The sequence below is a fragment of the Corapipo altera genome, unplaced genomic scaffold (genome assembly GCF_003945725.1).
Source record: "Corapipo altera isolate COAL_440 unplaced genomic scaffold, ASM394572v1 268, whole genome shotgun sequence".
Taxonomy (NCBI): domain Eukaryota; kingdom Metazoa; phylum Chordata; class Aves; order Passeriformes; family Pipridae; genus Corapipo; species Corapipo altera.
The window spans coordinates 3,830,828-3,849,258 of NW_020884901.1; the positions used below are offsets into that span (position 1 = coordinate 3,830,828).

The 18,431-nt window shown below is 54.6% G+C and overlaps 1 protein-coding gene across 1 annotated transcript; it reads left to right on the forward strand.

The window, feature by feature from the left end:
- Nucleotides 1-13,564: 13,564 nt before the first annotated feature.
- SLC2A6 (solute carrier family 2 member 6) lies at nt 13,565-18,388 on the forward strand. The gene is made up of 10 exons (XM_027650183.1): nt 13,565-13,700; nt 14,317-14,479; nt 14,578-14,784; nt 15,290-15,389; nt 15,924-16,135; nt 16,282-16,434; nt 16,785-16,893; nt 17,131-17,304; nt 17,571-17,716; nt 17,804-18,388. The coding sequence occupies exons 1-10, from the start codon at nt 13,600-13,602 to the stop codon at nt 17,957-17,959; spliced, it is 1,521 nt and encodes a 506-aa protein (XP_027505984.1). The 5' UTR covers nt 13,565-13,599; the 3' UTR covers nt 17,960-18,388.
- Nucleotides 18,389-18,431: the final 43 nt, after the last annotated feature.

Genomic DNA, 18,431 nt, shown 5'->3' on the forward strand with positions numbered 1-18,431 from the left:
ACCACACACAAAACAGTTTCAGGATGCCAGCAGCTGTGCACAAAGCATTTGGTTTACATTAATTACGTCTGGACAAAAAAAATAAAAGGGGGAGAGAAGGAGAGCGAGTGGAGAAGACAGGAGGGATGGAAGGAAGCTTCTACATCGTCCTGATAAGATCTGCTCAGATCCCACGTGCAGATGGCAGCACATGTTGGGTGACTTAACACCTCCTGCCACCCAAGGCAGCCCAGTCCTGCCCTGCGTGACTCCTGTGAACACCTTGGGGAATGCAGGACACTAACACAGCCCCTGATGCTCTCAAAGACCCCTGTGGACCCCTGTTGCCTGAGCTCTGCTCCCTGCTCTGCTTCCTTCTTTGTCCTTTTCTGAGCATAAATAGTCCCTAGAAAGACCAAGGAAGGTAAAGCAAATGCTGCTGCTGACAGGGAGAGATACTGGCAGTTACCAGGATGGGAAGCAGCACATGAAAGAGGAGAGTAAATGAAATGTGGAGGAGGCAAATGGTAAGTGGAGTCATTAAAAACCAGAAAAATCCCCTTTGTTTTGCAGCAGCACAGAAACTCCAGCAGTGGGTGAATGAAACCCTTCATTGTCTCGTGTCTGGAGAGCTCTGGGAGCAGTGGAGATTCTTCAGGGTCAGGAATTGCCACCCAGCAGGAATGGACACGCTATACCAACACAGACCTGTGGGATCCCCATCCCCTCCCCAGGGGCAAAGGAGCCTGGGGAGGTGCCTTGAGCAGCCAGCAGTGAGATTGGATCAATCAAATCTCCACAAAGTAAAGTTCATCATGAAGTGCCCACGATGCTGCTCATCATGGGAGCGGGGAAGTGTTTTTACCACCTTGGACCACGTGCTGGGCTGGGCTGGGCTGCTCCAGCATCACTCCACTGGCCCAGCTCTGGGCTCACCAGCACACAGAGGGTGGGAAATCCAGCCCCAAGCCCCAGACACCAAATATCTGCCCACAGGGACTGGGGTGAGGGGCTACAACAACCTGCCTGTGACCTGCACCCCTTCCATGTGCTGCACATCCCCATCCCACGCAGCCTCCCCGGGCTCTCTATGCCCACTAGCACTCTGGCAGGCCCTGACCAAGGACCTTGCTGTGCCAGGAGCTGCACAAATCCAAAATACATTCCCACCTCCCAGGAGCCAGCAGTGTGCAGCTGCCCAGCCAGGTCCTGCTCCAAAACAAGCGATGAGCACTGTCAGGTCACAGCATTGCCAGGGACAGGCAGCTGGCAGGAGTTGTGCTGCCACATTTCCTGCAGCCATCCATCCCAGGGGAGCACAGTGGTCGAGCCCACCACCGGCAGCAGCAGCCCCCTCCCAAAATCTGCTCCTCTCCTGGGCAGCCTCGCTGCTTGATGAGCTTTCGCGCTGCAGCAGCACCGTCTCCGCGCGGCGTCTCAGGGGGCCCAGCCTGCACACGCCAGAAGCTGGACTGACCCATGTCAGAGGTGATTAATTTATCAGGCTTTTGGCACCCACCACTCCCCGCCAGAAAAACAATATCCCAAATTCCAGGCCCTCCCGCCCAGCAGATGTGTCTGCGGCGAGGGCGACCGTTCCAGCCCGTCTCGCAGAAGCCGCCGCGGGGATGCAGCACCCGGGGCTCCCGTCTTGTTGGGCTGGTTCCCCATCCCCGCTGTGAATCCACAGGAAAACCTCCCACGGGAGCAAATCCCAGGGGGTTTGTGCTGGGCTGCTGTCCCAGAGGTCCAGCCTCTCACCCTGTGTAGGTGTCCGTGCTGCCAGACCACCGAGGGGAACCAGGATGGGCGCACGGCCAGGGAAAGCGGTGGGTGTTGGGATGCCACCACACTGAGCCCTCACACCCCAGGGACAAGCAGCACCATCCTGTCACAGCACTCAGCAGCACTATGGGCTGCCTGGCACTGGGAGTGTGTCTGCGTTTGAACCAAGCAAGCACTGATTAAGGCCTAATTAAATTACCATTAATCTGTATCATCAGGAAAACACGCCAGGCCTTGAAGGGACAGATTAACAAAGTTGTTATCATTAGCAGAGAGGGTCAGAGGACAGAGATGGGGCACAGCATCACTGCAGATGCTTGTCAAGCCCTACAGCTCGTCCTCCTCGCCTCTATCAGGGGGTTAAAGCAAGAAATCAAGAGGGCAGTGATATCATTCAGATGCTGCAGAGCACTTGGATGTCGGGCAGCCAAGAAACTGGAGATTTTTCTTCCTCTCCCCCCACTCCACCACTTCCCTTGGGTTTTGGAGGAGGGATGGGAGCCCATTGGAGCACAGGAGCAGCCAGTCCCTCTGCCTCCCAGCACTGGCCATGGGGAGACCTGCTGCCTGGCCGAGGCCTAAGCTCGCCCTGACGTCAGGGTGAGGGGTGGAGAGGGGGCGAAGGTGGGCACACAGCCTCTTATTTATCCCAAAAGGTCACCAAGCGCCTTGGAAGAGGCTGGAGCTGGATCCCCTCGGTCCGGAGGAGGCCAGTGTCTCCTCGAAGGAGAGGTTTCACAATTCATCTCGTTTGTTCGCTGTGGCATTTTCATCACGGTAGTTCGACTTATGCAATTACATAAAAAACATCTAATGAAATCTCGGTGACACAAAACATGAACGTTTATATTGGCCTCCCCGTGCCGCGGAGTTGATCTTGGCCGGGGCGTCCAGACAGACATTCTGCATTCTTCAGAGATTAAGCACTGAAACGCTCCGGAGAAACCCAGCTGCCCGCTCCCCCTGCAGCCCAGCCGCTAATTCCAACCACATGCTCGCCGGCCGGGAAGAGAGAACACGTACCTAGCACACACACACACACACACACACACACACACACACACGGATAGCACCGGGACCCAGCCCGGCCCCCCGAGCACCCCCCGGCTGCATCCCCCGTCACCCCGAGCACTCAGGGATCTCGTAAATAAATAGCACAGCAAATGTGGTAGCTTGGCAGCTTGGTATAAATAAGGTCCCGCAGCGGAATTGTTATGGAAATAAGAGGAGCAATGAGTAACCTCGAGTTACCTGGAGCACCTGAGCCCGACCCCGCGGCAGCGATGCCACTGCTGCCTGTGCTGCACTTCACTGGGTGTTCAGCCTCTGAGATCAGGCTCCAGTCAAATTCCATGAGCCCATGAGGCTCTGGGTAATGAATCCCTCATCCTTATGTGGTTCCCACCTCCCCTCTTTAAAAATTCTTCTGTCTTCCATTAAAATTCAGATGATCTTTAAACCAAGGAAAAAGAAGGGGAGGACGAGGTGGGGAGGGCAGGGAATTTGTCCTCAGCAGCTCAGAGGGAGCTGGGCATGGAACCACAGCCCTTCCAGAGGTGGGGATGGGATGGGAACAAAGGGAGCAGACACTCCATCCTGATGATACCCATATCACCCACCACGTATGAGTGAGCCCTGAGCTGCCCCAGAGCCACAACCAGGTGCCACTGGGTGATGCTGCTTGTGGATGGCCACAGTACTGACAATCAGAGCCACCTCTCTAGCACCCCCAGAGCACACCCCACCACGAACCCCTGCTTCCACCATGGTCATTCCTGTATTTTACAACTCAGGGTAGTGATTCCACTGCAAATCCCCTCCCAGTGCCCACTGAAGCCTGGGAAATGCAGCTCATCCATGGACATGCTGCTCAAATAGACACCTGTTATGTCAGGTGGTACCCAGGTGACACCATCAAAGCAAAAACCACTGCAGCACTGTTTGCAGTGCTCCAAACTCTGTGCAAGCCCTCACTCCTCTCACTGGGGCAAATCCCAGGCAGCACCAGCTCACACCACCAGCAAATTCTCCAAACACAGGTTATCTCAGGGACAGGGAGCAGCACCAGCTCATGGGGCCAGATGTGGCCACCAGGCCCCTGCCCCACACCACTGACTGCAGCTGGAGCCCCAAACTGTCCCTTTTGCAAGGACAAGGGCTCTGAAGCACAAAACCCACCAGGGGACCCACCAACCCTGCTGCCCCCAGCCCCCTCCACGCCGGTGCCCTTGTTTTAAGGGCAGAACATTTCTGACATGCTACAAACCATCAGCAAAACAAGATGTCAGGGCTGTAACTGCTGCTGGCATCGGTCCTGCCGGGGCGTGGGAGGGATCCAGGAATAACAAGGGGGGGCTCAGTGAGCAGCAGCCCCCTCCCTTGGGCCGCAGCCCCGCGGGCACATCGGGCCCGCACGGGATATCTGCAAAGGCTTGGGCTTTATCACCCTGCACGGAAGGAGGAAAGACTGGAGGGGGGAAGAGAGAGAGAGAGAGATAGAGAGAGAGAAGGAGAGAGAGAGGAAAAATAGCCCCTTATTCCACTTTCATCAAGGAAGCATCCAGCAGTCCAAAAAATTTAATGTCATATTTTAGCAAGAAAAACAGCTGTTGTGGTACTTTAAGGCCCAGCATATTTTGGCCAGAGCTGCATGTTGTGGATATTGGCTGAGTCAAGGTTAGCTGTTAAAAGGCAGAAATTCTAGACCCGTATGAAGAAACATCGCGTTCCTCTATATTCAGATAATATTTACTTCCAAGTCTGTTTTGTTTTGTTTTCTTCTCCCTCCTGGAGCGGGGCCTGGCCCTGGGGCTGTGGCTGCCCTTGGCATCACTGCTCCCTGGGCAGGACACAGCAGTTTGGGGGCGATGGAAGCAACAGGAAAAGCAGGGGAGGCTCTGCCTGGCACCTCCAACTGGAGATTCGCCCTCCAATTTTCAGCCCTGCCTGGCTTTGAGCCATGCCTTGTGCACAGGGAGAGACAGCAGGGCAGGAGCTGGGATGGGAGGTGGTGGGTCCATCCTGGCAGCACAGGCACTGAGGAGAGGTCAGACATTTCCCCGTGGTGCCACAGCGAGGATGGTGACCCATGAGATTCCTGAGTCAGACTTCCACTCCTCCCAAGGGATAAAGATGCCAAAAAAATCCATGGCAGGCAAAGCAGGAAAAGAGGAGTAAGCTCTGGTGCCACCAATCCCCTCCACTCCAGGAGGGGCAGCTCTACCCTGGCTGAGGTGCCAACGTACCTACAAACCCCCCAATATTAACTCCACAAAAATTAAATGTAATTTTAATACGGTGTTTTGCGGGTTTATCTTTTTATAACTTTGTTTTGTTAGAGGAAATCTAATTTTTTTAAGTTGTCACCCATTTAAACACCTGTATCTAACGCTGGCCCCAAACTGGCTGACAGGGGATAGGCCAGTCCCCCACTAAAATGTCTTTGTGTGACGGCTCCTTCCAGTTCCCACCTGTGCTGTGAGAGCAAACAGAGCTACTGGGGTGAGAAAGGTGAGGTAGAGGGTGCAATTACACTGGAAATGAAACCCCCAAAATCCCAAAAAATAGACACAGAGCCTCCTGGCTCCCCAGCCCTGTGCCACCCAGGCTGGAAATGACTCATCTTCTCGTAAAGCTGGTTTGCTAAGGAAGAAAGAAAAGTCCTTGCCCTGAAACAATTCCTCTGTGCTTGCCAAGCTCGGCAGGAGCAATTCTCGCTGTCTCTGCTTCTCCAGAGCACCCACTGCCGGCGTCCCCCCACCTTCAGAGCTGGACCCCTGTCCCCACCACAGCATCAGGGTTTTCCCCTCCACTTCCTGCCCCATTCCATGCCATACCCTGAACAGAGAGCCACCAAACACAGCCCAGGATGGATCCCTAACCCCAGACGCTCGGATAAGGAAAGCTGCGGGCGAAAAAAAAAAAAGGGGGGGGGAAAAAAAAAAAAAAAAAAGGATTAAAAAAAAAAAAAGTCCAAGGTGGAACCGCAATGTTTATAAAATGGGTCACTGAATTATACATAAAAATATTTTCCTTGTGGATGCAATTACTTCCTGGACTTGTTATTCCACAGATGCTTAAGTTCGCCTCAAGCAACTCCAATAAATGCTTTACAGTCTGCTAGATCAACAGTAGCAGCGCTGGAGCGGATTGAGCAGCGCTGGTTCAAATTTGTCAGAAAACCACACAGTGTTTTCATGCGCACGTTTTAGAAACCCAAACAAAATGATTCCCAACCGTCGTGCTCCCTTTCCTTACGCTTTTTTTTTAATGGCTTTCACATGAGCTCCTCCAGACACCACGGGCTCGGGGCACCCAAAAGCTCCAGGGAGCTCCCGGGAGGAGACAGGGACCGAGCAGGGGTGACGCTTCCCATCACTGCTCCTTCTTGCTCCCGTGCTCTCCCGTCTCATCCTCCTGCAAGGTCTGGCTCACCCGTTAGGTACCCGGGGGCAGTGGGATGTAGAACTGGCTTAGGAGGCTTTCCCAAGGGAAATTAATTTCGGGAGCAAGGGGTCGCCCCTACCTGCCGCGGCGGCTGAGGGCGGGTGAGGGAGAGTTCAGGGGCTGGAGGGGACACGCGGCGTGTGGGGTTTAAAAGTGCAATGATAAAATTCCAAAGGAGCTGCAGCAAAGCTGGTGGGAAGGGAAAGGAGCTGAGGCCATGGCTGGATGGTCCCCATGTAGGCACGGGCTGGCTGTAACTCTCCTCTATGGCAGGGACAAGTATTTCCATTTTTTCTCCTCTATCCATTCACAAAACTCAGAGAAACTCAAGGTGATGAAGATGCCTCAAGATTCTTTTTAATGCATGTAGGGCTTGGCCCAAAGGCCCCTGAATAAAATTCTGGTTCACCTGGTGCACCTTGAGCTCCAAAACCCTCCAATCTCCTTTTGTTTAAGAGCAATTTAAGGTATCTAGTGTCTCTTTCAATGACTTCGAATGAGAAAGCCATTGAGGGCTGGGGTGTTGGGGACACCCCAGGATCATAGGGCAGAGCACTGTTATGCCAACAAGATAAACTAAGATCTGCTCAGGAACATTCCAGATTTATTCCAGGACTAACAGGTGGCTGTAACAAGATTATCCTGTTTATAGATCACCAGTGGAGCAGAAATGTGCTTTCAGGTCTCTGCTTTCACTCCAAATTTCATCCATGAGATTTTCTGTCAGCAGGATAAACGGGTTAAAAGGTGCCTGCAAAAATGGGCTTATAAGAAACTCCTGTTCTCCTGCTTTGGGGACACAGCCACCTGCCATTCCCTCTCGTATGAGAATCCCAGCTCATCTTTACCCTTTTATAGGCTACTGCAGAAATCCTGCTACCCTGCCATGCTTCTCTGCCAGTGGCCAGGGATGGATGGCAGCTGGACACCAGCCCGCCCACGGTAGTGTCACAGCTCCAGTGGGGACATGGCCTTGTCCCCATCCCTTATCCCACAGGGAGTCAGCAATGGCACACTCAGCAGGTGATGCACAGCAGGAAAGCCTCCTGGAACTGCGAGAGCATCACCCTCCTCGATGAGGACACAAACAGGCTGCATCCTCAAACTCTCAGTATGATTTATGAGCAATCCCCACCCCATCACCACTGGAAAATGCTTTGCCAAAGGGAAAGAGCCGGGTTTCCCTCTGCCCTTGCTCAGGATAGGGACAGAGACACGTCCCCACAGCCGAGCTGCAATTGGCGCTGCACAACCAGCATGGTGCCTTGGAAGTTATGCCAAGGGTCCTGCAGGGAATGCACTGGCCTTTTTATTGGGAATTATATCCCAGCACATCTTAATTTTCAATTCAACCGCCGCTAAAAAGAAATATAAAATAAAACAAGCCCCAGTGGTGGGGAGGAAGAGAGGGAGAAGGAAGCACTGGGTCTGCCCAAAGCCTTGAAATAGCCACAAAAAAACCCACAACTTAACATTCCTGTGCTGGATCCCAGTCAGGGGATAGAGCAATTTGAGAGATGGGGATGCAGTCACCAGCAAACGGGTGCAGGGTCTGCAGGTCCCAGAGCAAATGGCTGTGGAATTCCCAGGGGAATGGCTGTGGCCAGGGGTAGGAAAAGCACCTTGCTCCTGGGGTTGGTCCCTAAATGCCATGAGCATTTTTCTTCCCAAGGCAAAGCAGCTGGGAAACACCACACAAAGGGTGACCCATAATATGTGGGATTTCACTGTGTCTGGGTGCCACCCAGCTCTGGGTCTGCAGGCCAGTGGTGCCCAGGTTGGAGGGGTCAGATCCCGCCTCAAGGTGTGTCAGTCACTCTGATTTGGGGGCAGCAGGCAGGACAGTGCAGGGGGAGGTGCCCCCTTGGGGACAGCACAGCATCCCACAGAGCATCCCTGGTACCCACTGCCAGCCCTGACTGCAAACGTGCACCAGCTCAATGTGCCCCCCAACTCCCGGTGTCCCACTGCAGACCCCCAGCATCCCACACAGCCCCAGCCCAGGCTCTTCCCGGCTGCTGGCACAGCTCAACCACGCTGTCCCATGCCCTGGCACCCTCCAGCCGCCCCAGCCCTCCTGATTTTGCCATTTTCCGGGCGCTGGAGGCAGCTCCGCGCCGGCGAGGGCTCCAATCTGTTCCTCATTAGGAGGGGCAGACAGCCCAGCGCGGGAGTCTGAGCCCTAATCTCCTTTCCAGTTGGTATCCGTCAGCAGATGTACAACAAGTGGTGGGATATTTTAGCGGGCATGTGTGGGACAGAGCCATTGGCTTTTTTTTTTCCAGCTAGGAGCAGGGGGGGGTGGATAAAATGCCGTGGCTCCAGCCGAGGCTTTGCCGGACGACAGGTCCCGGCAGCGCCTCGGCTGCCAACCCCGCTCCGCCGGCGCGGGGGTTTATTTTACCAAAGGTCTTTGTTGGAAGAAGCGGGTGATGAAGTTAACAGCCTGTGAGCCATAATTGGCTCACATTAAATCAAGGAAATGATATGTTTTGTTTTGCCTTTTTTTTTCTTTTTTTTTTTTTTTTTCCTTTTTAAATCATATTAAACTGGCAAAAAAACCCGCAGGGAGCCAAGACAGGAGCAAGGCAGCAGCTCTCAGGAATTTTAGGGGGGAGATTTGTGTCCCGAGCTAAACTACAGAAATTTAGTACTTGCCATCAAAGGAAAAGCAACTTCAGTTCAAAATACCCGGCAGAAATGGGCAAGGAAAAGGGGATCCAAAAAAACCCAGGTTGTGGCATCGCAACAGGCACCAATTCAAAACCTGTCCCAGCAGCTCAAGAATGTCAATTGGAGACACAAAAAAAAAAAAAAAAGAAAAAAAAGATTTCTTTCAAAAAATTCTTCTTGAAAGTTATTTTATTTACCTTGCCACCTTTCAACCAACACAGAGGTGTCAAAAACCTTTGGAAGTAGTGGATATTTCAGAAATGAACCTTTCCTGGGCTTGTTCTTAAAGTTTGTTTTTAGCCCCTGGGGTTACATCCTGGATGTGAGCTGAGCTGGGTGAGGGCAGAATCGTCCTCCCAAGGTCATAGGTCATGGGTGGGATAATGCCAGTCCCTCAAGCCTGCCCTGCAGACATCCCTGAAGGGCTCAGCTGGATTCCCATGGATGCTGCCACAGTCACTGTGGTGCAGCCCTGTGCTCACTCATCCTGGATCAGCAATGGGCACTGAGAGCCATCAGGGCTCATCCCAGCAGCCACACCCAAGCCCACCCTGCCCAGTGCCAGATTTTGGGGAAAATCTCAGATGTTTCCCAGGGCTGACCCATCCAAAAGCACCCTGCTTTCATGCAGCATCACTGCACAGGTGACTCCAACCACAGCATCCAAGCAGGGCAAGACACAGATCTAAGGGGTTGCAAGGACAACCAGGGACCAGCTCTGAGCACTGCTCGCTGCATCCCTCCCTCTCTGAGGAGCCACCACAGCCCTGGGGGAATTCAGGCTCCAGAAGAGCAGGGCCCTGTGCTGCCCTGACACTGCTCACACCCAAAAGCTGCCAGAGAAGACACAGCAAGTGACAAAGCCACCAGATGGCATGGGAAGGGCTGGAAACCCACGACCTGCCCCCGGGTCACCTTTTTATCCACTGAGTTTCACTTGTACCCACAGGCACTGGAAGTTGTGGGTCACGAGATTTCACGTGACCTAAAAAAAAAACCCATGAGCAGGTAAAAATATCCCACTTCTGGTAAATCCCCTGCCCAGCCAAAGATCACACATGTGTCTTCCAGCCCATCCCAGCACCCAGGTTAGCCAGGTCGGAAGTGGGACATCAAAACCATTCATTCTAAGCATGGGGAGATGAGCAACTCTTCCATTTGCATGGCAACCAGGAAATCCCCCAAATTCAACCATTATCTAACTTACAAACCAAAAAAAAAAAAAAAATACTCTCAGGGGAAAATTCTAATTTTGTTTGGAAATGTCATGAGAAATCACATGAGAAATCATGCTCTGACCCAGCCTTGCTGACAGGCAAATATTTATCCCCACAAAATTTCCACATAAACCCATCACTTTTGTCAGTAGGTCTGGACACCGGGAGCAGAGTGGGAAGGCAGCAAGAGGGGAGCCAGGAGGCACAGGGAGCAGCAGCCCTGCCTGGCGGGTCAGAGCCACAGCCACTGCGAGCCCCTCGCCCAGATCACTGCAAACAGGGCTCCTCCAGACTCATTCCGAGGCAAGATGCAGCGTTTTCCGACACACTCATAGCAAGTATCTAATATTTTTTTCAAAACCAGTTGTACCTTTTTTTCCAATACATTAAAGGCGTGCCAGCCTCTGCTCCCAAAGCCCGCAGCACTCCATCATTCAGCTCCGCGTCGGAGCGGAGAGGATCCTGTCTGACACACATTTCTCAGTCTATTAGGCAGAGTTATTCCTCTGCTCTGTGTTTTGATACTTACAAAGCCATTACCATCCCTCGCATGCACATCCATCATCGGGCCTTCAAACTCCAGAAAGTCCCAAAAAAACTATTTTCCACTCACCATGCAGCCTGCCAGGCTCTGTTCTTCTACTCTGCGTTCCTTCATCCATCGAAAGACATTTCAGCAAGTTCAGAGTCCAACAAAATAAACAGATGGCAGCCTGAAAGGTGGTGATTTTCTTCTCTGCAGGGGGAGTGGGGCGAGGGTTACAGCCAGGGAAGAGCTGAGTTCTGTCTGCCTGGTTGGAAAAGCTAACCTGGGTTTCAGGTGCCGATGCCCACCAGGAGCTGGGGGTGCAGGTGCTGTTGTGCAAAGCAATGGGGTCTTGGAAAACTGTGGGGGCAGCAGCCATAGATGCCTCTTGGGCTCATAGTCCCCCAGTTTCACAAGCACCAGCCTCAGGGGTGTGTCCAGCATGGTGTCAGCCCTCACCAAGCACACACCGTCCCTCCATGTGCCTCCAGCCGCCTCCTGGATGGCTCTGGAAACTCAGCACATGCTGCTTAACAAAGAGATGGTTCACCATCATACCTCTGCACTGCCCTGGTGACTCCCTATCCCCAAAATCACCCATGTGCACCCACAGAGCAGCACCGTGCTGCAAAACACCGGCTCTGCTCCAGCCTCAGGAGATGTGGGTGATGCAGAGAGAACCATCCCTGCCCCAGCCCAGGGCAAACCAGCCCCGGGGCTGCCAGGACCTGATGCAGGCACTGGGTGTTATTGCATCCTGACCCAGCAATCACCAGCTCAGACACACGGGAAGATTTATGAAAAGATGTGGCCAGATGAGCGATAGAGATGAACAGCCCTGAGGAGTGACTGATTTCTCCCCCACAAGAGGAATAGAAATTAATTTATGAATTGGGTTAGTTAAGTTGCCAAGTGGCTTTGATGCCATTTATTTTTTTGCATATGTTCATGATCTATCTTACAGCTGTCAGGGGGGGAGGAAGGTCCTGGGGAGCCCGAGTAATGCATCACTCCAGACAAGGCAGCCAACAGCTCTCAACAAAACCAGATTGCCCTTTAATCGGCTACAAGCTGGTCTGCTCTTTCCCAAAGTGGGCACCTCACCCCTCCCCAGTTCACCCTCAAGCACCTGGAGCCCTGTTACTTGCTGCAGAGGTGGGGAATGGGGCAGAAGGCACTTCCCTGAGCTGATGGTCAAGTACAGCCCACCAGAGACAACGGTGACACAGTCTTCTTTCACCTTACCCACCATTGTGTGTTTTGGTAGGACCCACAGCAGGTCAGGACAGTCCCCAGAGAAATTTGGAGCAGGGACAGGATGGTGGGTGCTTTATTCCTTACCAAGACTGCACTTTTAGAAAGGAAACACGGAAGGCAGAGTGAGGATGTGGTGCAAGGACCTGTTACACCACACTTGAGGGACCTCCCTTCACTGAGGGGACACTGAGGGACAGACCTGTCTGGGGGCTCAGCCCTGAGCTGAGATCAGTGCAGGCTCTGGCTCCCCCTGAGCCTCCTGGTGTTACAGGTGCTTGGAGGTTTTTCAAGAAGCAAAGTAATTTCCTGCTTGAAGCAGTTGACAAATCTGCACAGAAACTGGATAACCCTCCACGTTTCAGGGAGATCCAACTACTCCAGCTCAGGACTGCAAAACCATGCAGTGGGAGCAAACCCAGGCTCATGGAGCAAAGTGGATGCTAGAGATGAGACCAATGGCATCATGTTGATGGAGGGGGATTCCAGGGTACAGGGACCAGCTCCAGGTCTGTTGTGACATCCTTGCTTAGGCCAACACTGTGTTGGAAATTTTTTGGATGAGCTGGCCTGCCACCCAGATATCCCCCCCCAGTCCATGACCTTTCTTCCTGCAGAGAAATCAGAGCCCCGAGTGCCTGAGTCAGCTGTAAATCCCCAGCATGGATCAGGCAGTAAGGGCAGCACTTGGTTGCAGAAGGGGAACCAGTTTGCACGGAGGGAAGACGTAGCAGGTCCTGACTGACACTGCTCCTGACACTGAAACATCAGCTCCCACACAGGCTTGGGGGTGCACAAACCATCCAGGCGGTCCCAAAACCACCAGGGACCAAGGTGCATGATGGAAACAAAAGGTGCACTGCAGTAGTTCAGGGAAATACATCTTTTGCTAATTAAATCCCAGTTGCTTTGGCCAGTAGGTTCAAAGCCAGCAGGGTCCAAACTATCCCCTTTCTTACAGGGTGAGTTTGGACCTTGCTGCCCCCCAGGACCTGCAGATGTCCCAGCACAATGCTGTCCCCAGAGCCCTGTGGGGTTGGGAGGATCAGGGTGAGGGGGCAAAGGCATCCATGGGCAGCCTGAGGCCCCTGGTAGCTACACCCAATGCAGCAGAGATCCCACTGTCCCCTTTTCCATCCTCATCAGTGCTCTTTATCCCCATCACCTGCTCCCTGCACCCACTCCATATTCACCTCCCTCTTGCTTCCTCTCTTTCCTCTTCCTCAGCTCTGCTTTACTCTGAAAATCCCTTCCCCAGGGTGGCTCTGGAGACTGACACAGGAGCAATTTACCCTTGTAAAGAGAAGGAGCATTTTACCAGTTTAACAGTTCCTCAAGGGGAGGGACACGGTCTTAGCAAAGGGACATTTCTGCTGGTGAAAACAGTTCTGCAAAGATTGTCCCTGCAAATGCCACTGTAGTGACGGGGTTTGGTGTCGATGCAGTCACGGGATGAAGGCTTCAGGGCACCATTGTCATCCCGTGGTACCATTGTCACCCCATGGCCCTTTTCCTGCTGGTTTTCCGGCCCCCCCCCGAGTTTCCTCTCCAGGGGCAGCTAGGCTCAAGCCCACGAGGCACAGATTTCTCTGGTTATGCAAGGCCAGGCAGCCTCTCCCCTTTCGTTTTCAGCTGCCTCTTCCTCCCCTTCCCCGTGGGCAGCCCTAGCATCCGCCCCGGGTGCAGCAGCACCGGCACCACAACACACCAGGCACTGCCATGGATCTGAGTGCTCGGGAGCCCCTCGTGAGGAAAACAAGCTCCTCGTACCAGACCTTCCCCGAGAGCAGTGTCAGGAGGCTCGACAAGGAGTACCTGCGGTAAGGGCCGGGCTGGAGCCACAGGGTGGGCTGTAGGTCGCGGTTGTGCCCCCCATCCCGAGGGCACTGGGCTGGAGGGAGCTGGGGGCAAGAGCTGTTTCATGATGCTGCCCCTCCCGAGCTGCCTTGAGATGGGGTCTCATCCTGACCAAGGGTGTGTGGTGCTGGATGAGCCCACTTGGAAGACCGATGGGTTCGTGTGCTTTGGGGCTGCAACCCCCATGGGAACATGAGGTCCTGCTGGGGGGCATGGGGGGCTTTGAAGGAACCTTCTCCCTGCTCTGCCGGGATGAGCCAGCTGCCAGCTGGGTCTGTGGGGCTACCCAGCTTCAGCTTCTGCTTTTCTTGATTTGTTGAACCCGCTGAGCACTGCCTGGCACAGAGGGAAGGATCAGCGGTGCCAGGGGGAGACAAGGTCACGCTACTTACCGCGCAGCAGGAGCTCAAAGAAACACCACCAGCCTGGGGCCGTGCAGAGGCATTCCCCGGGAAAATCCCTCCACGGTGTCACGAGATCCTCGGCAAAGGCTGGGGGAAGCTGCAGGATAGAATTTAAGTTTCTGCTGGGTGGAATAAGGGCGCTCAACACATCCTTCTCTCTCTGTCCCTCCCTCAGGAGCCTCCACAACAAGCGGCTCTACCTGGCCGTGTTCGCCGCTGTCCTGGGGAACTTCAGCTTCGGCTTCGCCCTAGTTTACCCCTCGCCCGTCATCCCTGCCCTGGAGGCTCATCCCAGCCCCGAGCTGAGGCTGGACCAGCACACAGCGCCCTGGTTCGGGGTGAGGAGCGGGGCTGTCCCTGCCGGGGCGTGGGGCAGGGCCGGGGGATGCGCGGGGGCAGCCCGGTCTCACCACAGCCCCTGTCGGTGCCCCCGCAGTCGGTGTTCACGCTGGGAGCGGCGGCGGGGGGGCTCAGCACCATGATGCTCAACGACTGCCTGGGCCGCAAGCTCAGCATCATGTTCTCGGCGCTGCCCTCGGCCGTGGGATACGCGCTGATGGCCAGTGCCCAGGGCGTCTGGATGCTGCTGCTGGGCCGGGTGCTGACGGGCTACGCCGGAGGGGTGACCTCCGCCTCCATCCCGGTAACGTGCCGCGGGAGGGAGTTTGCCAGGGAATTGCAGGGCGGGAGATGCCACTGTGCTGGAGCTGAGGCACCGGCAGAGCTCCAGGGCTGTGGGTCAGAAAACGGGGATGGCGACGGAGCATCAGGCTGGCAGCCCCGGCGTGGCCAGCCTGGGTCGGTGTTGGAATTTCTCGCCTGCAGAAAAGCAAAGGCAGGTCCTAATCCCCTGCCGTTATTTCCTCCCAAACATCGCCCTCGTGTTTCGTGCAAAGGGGAAGGCAAGGATTGAGTAACACCAAGGCACCTCTTTCCAGTAACACAGTCCAAGCACTTCTCCCGTGCCCGGGGGGAGGGAGGGAAGTGGCGGTGCCGCTGGACCACTCAGGTCTCCGCCCCAAGAGGGCAATTTCCCAGCAATTTGGGTTTCCCTTGGCCACGGGGGACGACTGCAAGGTGACAGAGGGCAGGCTTGGGGGTGACAAGTGGTATTGCGGCTCTGCAAAGCGTGTGTTGTCCCTCTGCAGGTTTACATCTCGGAGATCTCCCACCCCGGGGTCAGGGGCATGCTGGGTGCCTGCCCTCAGATCATGGCAGTGCTGGGCTCCCTCCTCCTGTATGCCCTGGGCAAGTATCTCGGTGTTCAGGGGGCAAGAAACCCTGAGTGGGACTGCAGGGAAGGGGAGTTTAAAATAAACAATTTTCTCAGCTAGTTGATGGATTCTTCCCCTCACACCCACCACCACAGGGGTGCTGAGGGGGTCTGGACAGGGTCACCCATGTGCACCTTTCACTGGTGTGTGTGCTCAGAGGGGTAAATCCATAACCCACATGGACCCGTGGCCATCACTGTACCTGCAGACCCAGGTCCTGCTGAGGTTTTGCCAGGGCTGAAGGGCAGTGCAGAATGACCTTGCGTGTGCATCAGCTGCCACCACACGCCCTGGTTGCTGCAGGGTCTTGCTGGATACCCAAAGATTTGGGAGAGCTTGCTGGAGTTTCCCCATATCGTACAGCTGGAAATGCTGCTTTTCTAGGAGAAAATATTATTATTATTAGTTTTCCTGCTGGATTTATCAAATCATTGGGGTGCCCAGGTGGAGGCAAGGCCAGGACACCCATCCCTGTGTGCTTTCCCCCCTAACTGTTCTGCTCTGGCAGGGCTGGTCCTGGACTGGCGCTGGCTGGCCGTCGCCGGGGAGGTGCCGGTGCTTGTCATGATCATCCTGCTCTGCTTCATGCCCAACTCTCCCCGGTTCCTGCTGTCCCAGGGGAAGGAGGAGGAGGCCCTGGGATCCCTGTGCTGGCTGCGGGGCAAAGACACAGACTATGCCCGGGAATATGAGCAGATCAAGGACAGCGTGAGGAAGCAGGTGAGGAGGCTCAATGCCAGCACAGGGAAATGTAACATGAAAACTGCAAAATCCATCCTTTGGGCAACTCCTAAGCCATCCTCTGGGTGCCCCAGTGGTGCTCAGAGGTGCTATCACTTTGGGTTTTCTGGCTTTGTCCCCTCCAGAGCCATCGTGTTTCCTGTGCTGAGATCAAGGACCCCTTCCTTTACAAGCCCATCCTGATTGCGGGGGTAATGAGGTTCCTGCAGCAGCTCTCGGGTGTCACCTGCATCCTCGTGTACCTGCAGTCAATATTCAAGAAAACATCTGTGATCCTGGTGAGCCCTGGGGTTCAGCCCCTGCTCGGGCTGCCTTGGCTGCAGTGATGTTTGCCCAATGCTCCAAGTCCCCTACAGACATAAGATCCCAACTTGAAAGCCTTTTTTAAAGCACCTGGTTGGCAGCAATTGCCAAAGCACCTGCCCTGCAAGAGGCTGCATGAGGATGGGGAGCAGGACTGGCCCTACTATCTCCCTGCTCTCCTCCTCTGAGCTTCAGGTATATCTTCTCCAGTTTCTTACAGGGAGAACAGCTTTGACCAAGTCACCAGCCAGGTCAAGGCAGCACCTGTAGGAATTTTCCCTTTCCCTGGCTGTCCCAGCTCAGTTTCTCTCTCATTTTTTTGCAGAAACCAGAATATGATGCAGCTCTTGTTGGCTTGGTACGTCTGTTCTCGGTGGCGATCGCTGCCGTGTCGATGGATAAGGCTGGGAGGAAGATTCTTCTCTTTGTATCAGGTATGTCTCCCTCCCACTGTTGTGCAAAGGAAGCTCTTATTTAAGGATTTCCAGGAGCTCTGCAAACATGCAGGAGACGAAACTTCAGCCCTACAGGACTCAGCAAGGGATGTGGGGAGGTCTCTTTCCTTAGTGGTGGCTCAGCTCCTCAGCAGAGGCTTTTTCAGGAGCCCAGTCCTTGGCCCAGAGGGGATCACTCACCCATTGTTTCCACTTTGCCATTGTCTCTCTCCACAGCTGGTGTCATGCTGGCCTCCAACCTGACCATGGGGATCTACATCCGCTTCATGCCAGCTTCTCACAACAGCACCATTGCCAACCAGACCCTGGTGAGCTCTGCCAGCCTTCCTGCTGAGCCAACCAACTACATCACCCTCATCCCCCTCCTGGCAACCATGTTCTTCATAATGGGTAGGTGCAGAGAGCCCAGGACCCTCAGCACAGGGCTGGGGACCAGCTGGGGGGATGCTTCTCATCTGAGGCTTGGTGACACAGAGCAAGGAGATTGGGTTTGGAGTTGGAAGGCAGGCAGATGACCCCGAAGAGAAACAAAGATGGCAACTGAAGTTGCTTTGAGGACTGACAGCAGGAGTGGGGGAGATTTCACAGGGCTCTTCTGCACTCCTCAGTGAGCTTCAAAGCCTCAACAGCCTCACCTTACCCTCCCTCCCCTGCAGGTTATGCCTTGGGCTGGGGTCCCATCACCTGGCTGCTGATGTCGGAGATCCTCCCTCTGAAAGCCCGAGGGGTGGCCTCGGGCCTCTGTGTCATCGTGAGCTGGCTGACAGCCTTCACCATGACCCAGTTCTTCCTGCCAGTCGTGGTGGGTACTGCCCAGGGGGGCATCCAGCAGCCCCTCCTCGGCTCCTCTCTGCACCAGCTCACACCTGCCTTCTGTCCCCCCTTCCAGAACGCCTTCGGCCTCGAGGTGCCCTTCCTGTTCTTCGCTGTCATCAGTGCTGGGAACATCTTATTCACGGGCTGCTGCGTCCCCGAAACCAAGGGCAGGTCCCTGGAGCAGATCGAGGCCTTCTTCAGGACTGGCCGGAGGTCGTTCATGAGGTAGGAGCTGCCACCACCAGCCGTGCCAGGCTGCCCATCCACAGGCTCGAGGGCAAAGCAAACGTGGTGCTGCTGGAGGTGGAGGCTGGAGCTCCCTGTGACAACGCTGGGAGAGGAACGGGCGGCAAAGATCGTCTGGCTTTGGGTGCAGAAGGTGCCAGCTGGAACTTTACCTTCTCTTCCCATCATTCAACACTACCTGTTGCTCTCTGGGCAACGTGTCAGTCCACGGATGGGGCCGGGGAACCAGTGCCAGGCTGGAGATAAAGGTGTCCTGGAAAATAAAGGTGAGGCTGTGGACAGGAGAGCACGGACATCCTTTGCTCAGCAGCCACCAAAGCAGCCTGAGAGCCTGAGGGTTTGGCTGGAGCAGAGTCAACAGCTGGAGCCGTTCTGGCAAAAGCTCGCCGTATAGTTGCAAGAATAAAACAGTTTTGCCTCCAACTGCAAGACATTACCTTGATTTGTGGAGAAGA

Coding starts and splice junctions, on each gene's coding strand:
- SLC2A6 (XM_027650183.1), top strand. CDS start 13,600: ATGGATCTGAGTGCTCGGGAGCCCCTCGTGAGGAAAACAAGCTCCTCG. Junction 14,785..15,289: donor TGACCTCCGCCTCCATCCCG/GTAACGTGCCGC, acceptor GTCCCTCTGCAG/GTTTACATCTCGGAGATCTC. Junction 17,305..17,570: donor AACCATGTTCTTCATAATGG/GTAGGTGCAGAG, acceptor CCTCCCCTGCAG/GTTATGCCTTGGGCTGGGGT.